At 58.4% G+C, this 9,327-nt stretch overlaps 1 protein-coding gene across 2 annotated transcripts in view; it reads left to right on the top strand.

The window, feature by feature from the left end:
* The first annotated feature begins 1,192 nt into the window (after positions 1 to 1,192).
* CARM1 (coactivator associated arginine methyltransferase 1) overlaps positions 1,193 to 9,327 on the top strand; it is a 35,929-nt gene continuing 27,794 nt past the window's right edge. For both annotated transcript variants that reach the window (XM_036879344.2, XM_036879343.2), the window contains exon 1: positions 1,193 to 1,505. In XM_036879344.2, the coding sequence (XP_036735239.1) occupies positions 1,286 to 1,505 (220 nt within the window). In that variant the 5' untranslated portion in view covers positions 1,193 to 1,285. The remainder of the gene's footprint in view (positions 1,506 to 9,327) is intronic.

The following is a 9,327-nucleotide window of genomic DNA, read 5'->3' as shown; positions in this document are numbered from 1 at the left end:
GACAGTGCCATGTGGAGTCTCCGTTGCAGTCCTTGCACTGGTGGGTACAGGAAGCCGAATGATGGGGGTAGAGGCAGAGGGACTTTGAGGAGGACGAACAGTAGATGAGGGGGTCCAGGGAAGGGTTGGTGCTGGATTTGATGGGAAGCTCCTTTGGACGCCCCCCCAAGAAAATGGGGCCCTGGAACAGTGGAGGGGGGACCTGGAAGGAAGATGGATGGGTGGGTGTGTGGAAGTGGGGGGACACTTGGTCCGGCTGTGCTGGACTCACTGGCCATCCATACCTGGGGGAAGGGAGAGTCACTGGGAAAGGAATAGGCTAATGGAGGGACCCAGAAGAAGGGTCCAGAAATTTTTTGTCGGGGAAGAGACGGCGAAAGGCCAGGATGGAGAAGGAGGGCATGGGGAAAGGAAACGGAGATGATGGGGAAGGGAAAGAGTGGCTGAGGGCTGGAGGACTGGGCCTTTCTACCTGGCTCAGGTGGGCGCGGACGCCGCGTCCCACCGAAAACTGCTTTTCCAGCCAGGCGGGCTGGGGTGGGTGGGTGGTGCTTGGGGAGGAGGGGGGCGGCACGGTGTGTGGGGGCGTGGCCATGACTTGGGCACTCCCCCACTCCGGTCTGCGGCCGGAGCCCTGTGCCGCACAAAGCGAGACCCAGTGTGAGGGAGCAGGACCGGTCAGGGGGCGGAGCCTCACTGCATCAGGGCCCCGCTCCTCCGCTTGCCCCTCCACAATGCCGGGCGGGGCCTACAGGCATCAGACCCGCCCCTGCCGTTCTTCAGACAGACTGGCTGCCTCGCGAAGAGCGGCCGTCGGCGCGGGGCGGGGACAGGGGCGTGCCCACGCGCTCGGCCTCGCTCCCGCCCTCTGGGCCTCCAGGCCCGACTACTCAGCGCGGCTGTTCGAGCGGCTCCGGGCCGGGGGCGGGGCCCAGGTTAAGGGCGTGCCTGCGCGGCCGAGCCCCGCCCCCTGATGCTCGCCCCGCCCCCGCCGTTCCTGGGTCCCTGAGCCACCTCACAAAGCGGCGACCGTTTGCGCGGGGCGGGCCACATCTCGGCGCCCTCCCTCCCCTCTCCCAGGGCCGCCGGCAGAGGGCGCTACGTCACGGGGCCGGGCCGCGGTAGCGGCGGCAGCGCGTGGCCGGCAGGCGGCGCTGCCCGGCTCGGCCTCGGCCTCGGCCTGCGCGGCGGCGGCGGCGGCGGCAGCGGCGGCGGCGGCGGGGGCCTGGGCCCGGGCGCGGCGGCGGCGGCGGCAGCAGCGGCGGGGCCTGGAGCCGGATCTAAGATGGCAGCGGCGGCGGCGGCGGCGGGGCCGGGCGCGGGCGGCGCGGGGGTGGCGGTCCCGAGCGGCACGGGGCCCTGCGCGGCCGTGTCCGTGTTCCCCGGCGCCCGCCTCCTCACCATCGGCGACGCGAACGGCGAGATCCAGCGGCACGCGGAGCAGCAGGCGCTGCGCCTCGAGGTGCGCGCCGGCCCGGACGCGGCGGGCATCGCTCTCTACAGCCGTGAGTGCGGGGCTCCGGGGCCGGGCAGCGCGCGGGGCTGCCCACGAGGCCGGCCGGGCGGGGGCCTGTGGCGGGAGGGGCGCGCCCGCGGTGAGGGGCTCGGGGGCCGGAGGGAAGGGGCCCTGAGTTGTGGGGCCCGTGGAGCCGAGCCGGGGGAACTGGGTGTGGGGGCCCGAAAGAGGGGTGCGTTGGAACGGTGTCATGGGGCCGCGAGAAAAGAGGGCGTGCGTGGGGGGCAGAGACGAGGTGCCCCGAGTGTGGAGGGAAGCGGGAAACGGGGCAGTGAGGGCCCTGAGATTCGGAGGGGCTGGGCAGGAAGTGGGGGGCTGAGAGTGGAAGGTGAATTGGGAGGAAGCAGGGGTGTGGGGGCTGGGTAGGAGGGAAGGGGTCTGGGGGCTGGGAGAGGTGGGGTACCGGGGGCGGGTGTGGCCGCCCTCTTGGGAAGGAGAGATGGGTGTGGGCAGCCTCTGGCCATCTCAGGGGACCCTCGGACTGCTAGGGGACGGTTGGAGAGTAGTGCCCGGCCTGGGGCGGCTTGGAGGACCACGTTTCCCCCCCACCCCCGTGTGGAGGGCTTGGCGTTGCGGACCCACGGTGGGAAACTCATAGGTCTGGGGAGAGGGCCCCACGAGCGGGTTGTGCGAGTTGCTGGATGTGCCCTGGTGGAAACGTGGGAGTCTAGGTCCCCGTCTTGATGCCATGTTCCGAAGTAAGTGGTAACACAGTCTCCTCCCTCACCACGGTCTGCTCTGATGTCCTTTTTGGGGATGTGAGAAGCTGGTTACATTTTCAGAAGCTAGTTTCAAAACTGACATTTCAGTGGACGGAAAAAAAAATGATGTGTTTGGCAAGGACCCCTAGTCTTTGTAGTTCATCTTTTCTCTTGCTGTTACTCTTACGTGTTCAAATTCCCCGTTCACATTTCACTATTCTGTTTCATTCAGCTTTGTCTCTCAGGGTTCCTTTGGCTGACGCTCTGGGAGCCACTGAAGAGGCCTTTACTGGCTTTGACCTGGGTGAATTTTGTGTCCCTTGGGGATTGGGGTGTTCCAGAGGAAAGTGTATTGGGGCAGTTGCTTCCCACAGGGTTTTTCCTGCACCTTGCCTTGGAAAAACCCGAACTCAGGGAAGCTGTGTCTGCGTCCCAAGTGTCACACCTCTTTTTCCTGGGGCAGGATCCCCTGATCATAAACATGACCATTGACTGGGCAGCGATTAATGGGGAGCAGAGTAAATGGCGCTTCTCAAATTAGGGAATTCCAGGAGACATGGTTTTTCTGTTGTAAACTTTTTTTTGACTTTGGAACAGTTTTAGATTTATAGAATTATTGGGCAGACAGCACAGAGAGATCCCATCTTCTCCACACCTGGTTTCTCCTATTCTTGAGAGCTTACCCTAGGAGGGCTTTTCCTTTCTGTGTTTTATTTTTGTGAATAATCTTGAAATTGTTCCTAAGTTGGAATGTAGCAGTTCTCTTTAGAGGTAATTCATAACAAGTGGAGTGAAGGGAGAGAGCGTCCACTGCTTCTCAAATTGAGATTCTCAGTCTGGGTTGAAACAGTCCCAGAAGTGGGAATTCAAGGTGTTGGGAAGGCTGCATTCTGACCAGAGGCTCTGGAGAAGAATCGTTTCTTGTCTTTTCCAGCCTCTGCTGGATCCAGGCTTTGCTGGGCTTGTGGCCGTGGGACTCCTTGCTCTGTCTCTCCTGAATGGACTCTCCCCAGTCCCCAGGCCTTTCTTATCAGGACACCTGCCATGGCATTTGGGGCCCACCCTAAATCCAGGATGATCTTACAATCAAGAGCCTTGCTTTCATCTGCAAATACTCTTTCCCGATGAGGTCCCTTTCACAGGTTCGGGGGGTTAGGCCATGGACATTTATTTTAGGGTCTAGGACACAGGCCAGACTGGTGCCCCGCTAGCAGCTGTGAGCCTTTGTGCCTCAGTTTCCTCATTGGTAGGAGGGGGGTGATGGCAGGACCGTGTGTGGCACAACATATTTGTTCAGTAAACGAACACCTCTCTGGAGGTAGCACCTGTTCCTTAACGGGCTGGCGATGGCTGGGTTACTGCTTAAGGCGAGGTGGCACCGGTTCCTGAGCGGGCCTGGAGAGTGTGGGCGTGTGGGGAGGGATTGCTCTGAGGTGTGCGATTGCTCTGAGGTGTGCCTGGGGAGTGTGATGTCCCAGGGCTGGGGTGTGGGGGGGCTGCATTCCATCCTGGATCTGAGAGCAGTCCCCCCCAGGCTGGGGAGTGCTGGCCAGCAGTCCCCCGGGAAAAGTCAGAGGTGGTCCAGGAACTTCAGGGACGTGCAGGGAGGGATGTGGCAGCTGGGATGGCCTGGGGGTGACCCAGGCTGCTGGAGCTTTAGGTCTTCTCTCTGGGGACAAACTCCCTTCCCTGGCCTCAGCATTTTGCAGCTGGAACCCTTCTGGGACCTGAATGCTAAGGCCAGGTGGGAAGGCATCAGAAGCCCTGTTCTGCTCACCTGTCCCTCATGAGGCAAAGTCCCGAGAACTGCTTGGGATCCCAGACCCCAGGATTCGAATTGGTGTGTGGATGGGGATGGGGGCTTGGCCAAGACACTGGACACATTCTCCCTGTGCCTTCCACGTGGGTGGTGAGCCCGGGTTATCCTTGGGTGCTGATAATGGCTCCAAACATGGCATCTGACTGGTTCCGGTCACCAGCTATGTGGCTTTAAACTAGCTGTTCACCTCCCTGAGCCTCTTTCCTCACCTGTAGCATCACTTGCCTGCACACAGCCTCAGTTTCCTCATCTGCAATGGGAATAATGCCACCTGGGGCTGGGAATGTCAGTGGTTTGGAGCAGGGTGCCTGGTGGTAAAGGGTAGATGTTTTCTGTAGGTGTTGCGGGAATGTTATTGGTGTGGAGTGGGGAAGAGCTGGCTTTTATGGCAGGGAGCCCCTTTTGCTGCAGGACAGTCTTGCACCCCCTGCAGATGGGAGAGGGATCCCAGGGCTGGGACCCCTGCCTCGGATGGCAGAGCAGGCAGCCCTTTGTCTTGACATCTGCCCCTCCATGTGGGAAAGACGACAGCTGCAGAAAGCCCTGTCCCAGTCACCCTGCTGGGAACAGTAACCCTGCCCACTCCTTGTCATTCCAAGTCACCTTGGCCTGGGTCCATGGCATTGGCTAAATGGCAGCTACCAAAACCAGGCCATTTTCCCTGGGCAGAGGTGCAGGCTTCCTGGGCCATGAGGAAGTTCGGCGTAGCCTCTGGCCTTCTTGGATGTGGGCTGCCCTCCCCTTGAAAGGAGGCAGCTTCTCCGGGAGCCCATGGGGGTGTGGTGGGGCAGAGAGCAGAACAGCCTCTGGGTTCCTCAGCCCCTTGGTGCCCTTTCTGAAGATGACTGTCACTTCTTTTCTTGGTCCGTGCGAATCAGTTTGCCTGGTTCTCTGGACTCTCCCTGCCCCCTGGGCTAGGAAGAGAGGTACAGCTGGACTGGCTCTGGCAGGGGCTGAGTTTCAGTTTGTTCAGGGGCATGCCAGGGTGTGGAAGCCCCAGAGAAAAACCCTTTGTGAAAACAAGGTGGGGAATGGCCTGCAGCCCCAGAATCAGGAACCCTGTGACTTCTTCAGTCACACTCCTGGTACCCCCCTGACATCTGGGGAGGGGAGAGGGTACAGAAGAGTTTGTCGTGTGCTCAGCCTTCAGGACATTCAGTGTCAAGTGGGGGCTGACGATCCGGAAGGGTAATAACAACAGAAAGGCATTCGTATTCCAGAGGGGCCTGGCAGGTGCAACTGGCTGCTGTCATTTATTGAGCATTTACTGTGCGCCATGCTCTGCATAAACCTGTGTGGACAGACGCAAGTGCTTGACCTTGGGTGCAGCTGGGGAAAGGGTAATAGTATCAATTAGGGCCTCTGGGCTGGATCAGGTCTGCGGCGGATTTTTAAACAGAGCTTTGTACTTTTTTGAAAGGGTTGATTAAAAAAAGAGAGAGAGAAAACCAGAATGCCCGTAGTGTCCTGCAAAACCTAAAATATTTACCTGCTGGCTCCTGATAGAAAAAGCTCATGGAGTTCTGGGACAAATGAATTAAGCCGACAGAAGGAGGGGGGACTGTGGGCACTTGGCCCCGCCAGGGTTGTCAGATCTGCCATGGCTTTAAGAGAAACTGAAAAGCCTCTCTTTGTGTGCATCTGTTTGTTTTGATTGTGAAGTATCCTGGTTGCCTGGGCCAGATAGAGTACACTTTCTGGCCTGTGTGGGCCAGTTAGCCTGACCAGTGTGGCCCTTGCTGTGCATTACCATAGGGCCCTAGGACAGCCCTGGGAGGTCAGGGCCACCACTCCCGTTTTATTGGAGGAAAAACACAGGTGAAAGCACTTAACCAAGTGACATAGCAAGCAGGCAGCAGTTTTAGAATTCATGGCTTTAGAATTCCTGGCTATTGGACCTGCTTACTGTCTTACTGCAGAGTGGATCACCAAGGAAAGGTGGTCGGGATTCAGGGTGTCCATGCATAATGAGATCCAAAGTGACAGTGACCTGAACAAGATGGCATTTTGTTTCCTGGGTACGTGCCCTAAAGTCTGGAGGTTGCCCAGGGCTGGTGTGGAGGTTCTGCTCCAGGAAGTCCTCAGACCCAGGTCCTTCCAGCTAACCCCCTTCCAGCATGCCTGGGGGTAAGGCTGTGTTGTGCCATCAGCATGGCAGCCGGAGTCCAGCCATTATACCCTGGTTTCCAGAGAGCAGGGTAAAGGAAGGGACAAAGGGTGTCAAGCGCACTGGCCAGGTGTCTGTTAAAAAAGGGTCCCAGAAGTTGGGGCTGGGTGCTTCTGCTGTCATCCCATTGGCTAGAATGCAGGCACATGGCCACTGCTAGCTGCAAGGGAAGCTGGGAAATGTAGTCTTTGGTCTAAGCATCATGTGCTGAGCTGATTTCTGGGTTGCTCATTCTGGGAGTCAATAAGTCACCTTGGCCACAGTGGGTAGGATGTGGACATACCCAGAGTGTTGGGAAGGATAGTTCTGGTTTATGGAGAAGTGCTCGGGTAGGCGGCAGGTGGGGACAGTAGCCTCTCATGGAACAAAGGGGTCCCTCTGAAAAATGCAGCTAAAAGGGGGTGAAGGGTAACAAGGTTGGACCCAAGTCAACATTTTGCAAGTGATATGGCCTTTTCCTGTATACGGGCAGGAGCGGCCCACCATTTTTCATGGGGCCTAACACGATAAAAATGGCATTTCTGGAGATTACTGTGGCAGCAGGTTACCGTGAACATGGGAGCAGGGAGAGGGAAGCCTGTGGAAGCTTCTGTACTAGAGGACACAATAAGCGTGTAACCGAATAGTCTCACCTTAGCCTGCCCCAGAAGCGTGTCAGAGGCCCTGAAGTTGTGTTAGGGAACAAAAGGTGAATTCTGCCCACGGCACCGAGGATGGGATGGCAGAGGCTGTGACCCATGGCCAGGGGTTGTTAGTGACTTGCCTGTTGCCTGACCACATGGTTAAAATAAAAGTAGACCCCTGAGACTTTTTTAATTGGGTGCTTTCACATCAAAGGGTGACTTTGTACCTTAAAAAATCTGAAAGGCTGGCTACCCTGGGCTTCACACCCCAAGGCTGAGTTGGATAGAGGTTCCACCTGCATAAGGGCATGCCACCCCAGTGGGCCAGAGTCCCCTCCCTGCTTTCTGCCACCCCAACACAGAGGCTAGCAGCCATTTGTCTTCTCACTTGCAGTGGCTTGTTTTCTAAAATGGAGAGGCATGTGTCTGAACCTGGGTTTCCACTGGGTGTGGGGAACTGTCTCTGACCCTTAGCCCTCGCCTTTCCACCTGGCCATCCCTCTGGGCTGCAGAGTTTGAGCCCATGGAGATGGGCGGGGGCTGCTTCCCGGGGCTTAAGCCATCCTGGCTACCAGTCCCCAGCCCTGCCCTGTCCACTGCCCACCTCCCAACTCCTCCTCTTCTTCACAGTCCATCATTGGCAATTTGGAAACTGAAAAGTTCTGGAAACTCACCCTGATCTGCCTCAATCCCACCTGAGCTATTACTTGGGACCCTTTAGAATCTCTGGATAGCTGGTTCAGGCCAACCATCCACACATTTCACTGCAAAAATGTGCTGCACTACAGGTGTTGCCCATACTTCACTGGGGCTAATGTGTATTACCTGTGCCTTGTCACCTTGAGAAAATCCAGGAAATTTGTCATCTTAAACACACTGGGCTCCACGTGTTTCTGACAAGGGACTGAGGGCCAGCTGCGGTCGGGGCTGGTGGGGCCCCAGTGTGGGGTCACAGGTGGAGGTGGCCACTGTGAGTGGCCCCTGGCTAGCGAGTGCCGGCATTACGTGTGGGGATCTGGATGAGGTGGACATACAGGGCCCTTCAGCCGAGGAGCCTGGCATGAGCTCATGGGTGATTCTGCGGTGCCAGGCCCGGGACTAGGTTGGATTCAGCAGGCTGGCAGGGTCTTCTATCCCAGGGAGCCCTGGCTGAGTCTGGGATGGGCTCACTATTCCCAGTGGTGAGTGTGCCAGGATGGGGGCATGCCCCTCCCAGGGAGGGTGGGGTGGAGGACGACCCCGGACAGGCCTGGCTACCCCACTGGAGGGGCACGAGGCAGCTAGGCACTGGGGCTCTCAACCTGAAGTCTGTGGCGGCCCCTGAAATTGTACACAGTTTGCGTAAAGGTAGAGGGACAAGAGTCAGTGGCTGTGACCTTGGGTGAGCCTCCTTGATTGTGGAAAAGGGGGGACAGTGGCGCCTCTCTGGAGGAAACACACGAAAACTGCTTGGCTCCATGTGCACCTGGTGAACCAGGGCCTTGGTGTCGCTGTTAGTTCTTGGAGTTTTTCTGGGGAGAGGCTCCCTTGCTTTTGGTCCCCCTCAGAGGGCTCTGTGACCCAGGAAACGCTGGCACTGATGGAGGACAGCACCAGATCGCTAGTGAGGGCGAGGCGGGGGTCGGGAGGAGAAGCAGGGGCCCTGTGTCTGCCGGGCTGGGGAGCAGCTTTGATGGGGCAGAGAGGTCAGCAGTGGGGGCCACTGCTGAGAGGTCAGAGCCAGCGAGAGCCACGGGGAGGTCACCGGATTTCTGATCAGGAGGGGGCCCCCTTAGAGGGGTGGCGGAGGGGACCCACCAGATGGCAGGTGGGAGCTGGGCAGGATGATGGAGTTGGGGAGGGAGGAGAAGGAGCTGACCTGTCTGGGCCACAGGGGCCCCCTCAACAGTTCACTGAAGATGGGGAGACCTGACCTCTCATTCGTCCAGCTGGAAACAAGTGCTGAGGGTGGATTTGTCGTCTTCATGCCATAGTCACTGTCCATCTGACTTTTTAAGCAGTTAGCAAAAATGCCCTGGGTGCCACTTGCTGTTTTAGGAGCTGGGGATCCGGTACGAAGCTCTGGGTCCCACATGTGTGGGTCTAGGGGCCTGTGTGGCAAGGTCAGCAGTCACCTAAAGGTACTGGTGCTTAGCAGTCAGTGCCTGGAAGTAAAAATGAGCTGAGGCCCGAGCGCTGGGGGGCCTGCCTGGAGAGGGGGTCTAGTGTGACCGGAGCAGGGCGTGCAGGGAGGGTTGGCATTTATTCCCAGAGTATTGGGGAGGGAGGTGGCACCTATGGTGCTGTGTGGGCCCAAGCCCACTTCTGTCCTGGGCAAATGACTCAATCTCTGAATCTCAGCATTCTTGTCAATGGGGAGGTGTCTTTGAGGGGCTCAGCTGGTGGCCCATGGCCTGGGTGAGGGTGGATAGACATCTATGCCCAGAATGCAGGCACAGCCCTGCACAGGCCGCACACGGTCCCCACCCTGGCACATACCAGTCTCGGAGCAGAGAGAAGGT

The sequence above is a fragment of the Manis pentadactyla genome, chromosome 12, assembly GCF_030020395.1.
Source record: "Manis pentadactyla isolate mManPen7 chromosome 12, mManPen7.hap1, whole genome shotgun sequence".
Lineage (NCBI taxonomy): Eukaryota > Metazoa > Chordata > Mammalia > Pholidota > Manidae > Manis > Manis pentadactyla.
The sequence above is the reverse complement of the archived record's forward strand: the minus strand, read 5'-3'. Positions and strand labels throughout refer to the sequence as shown.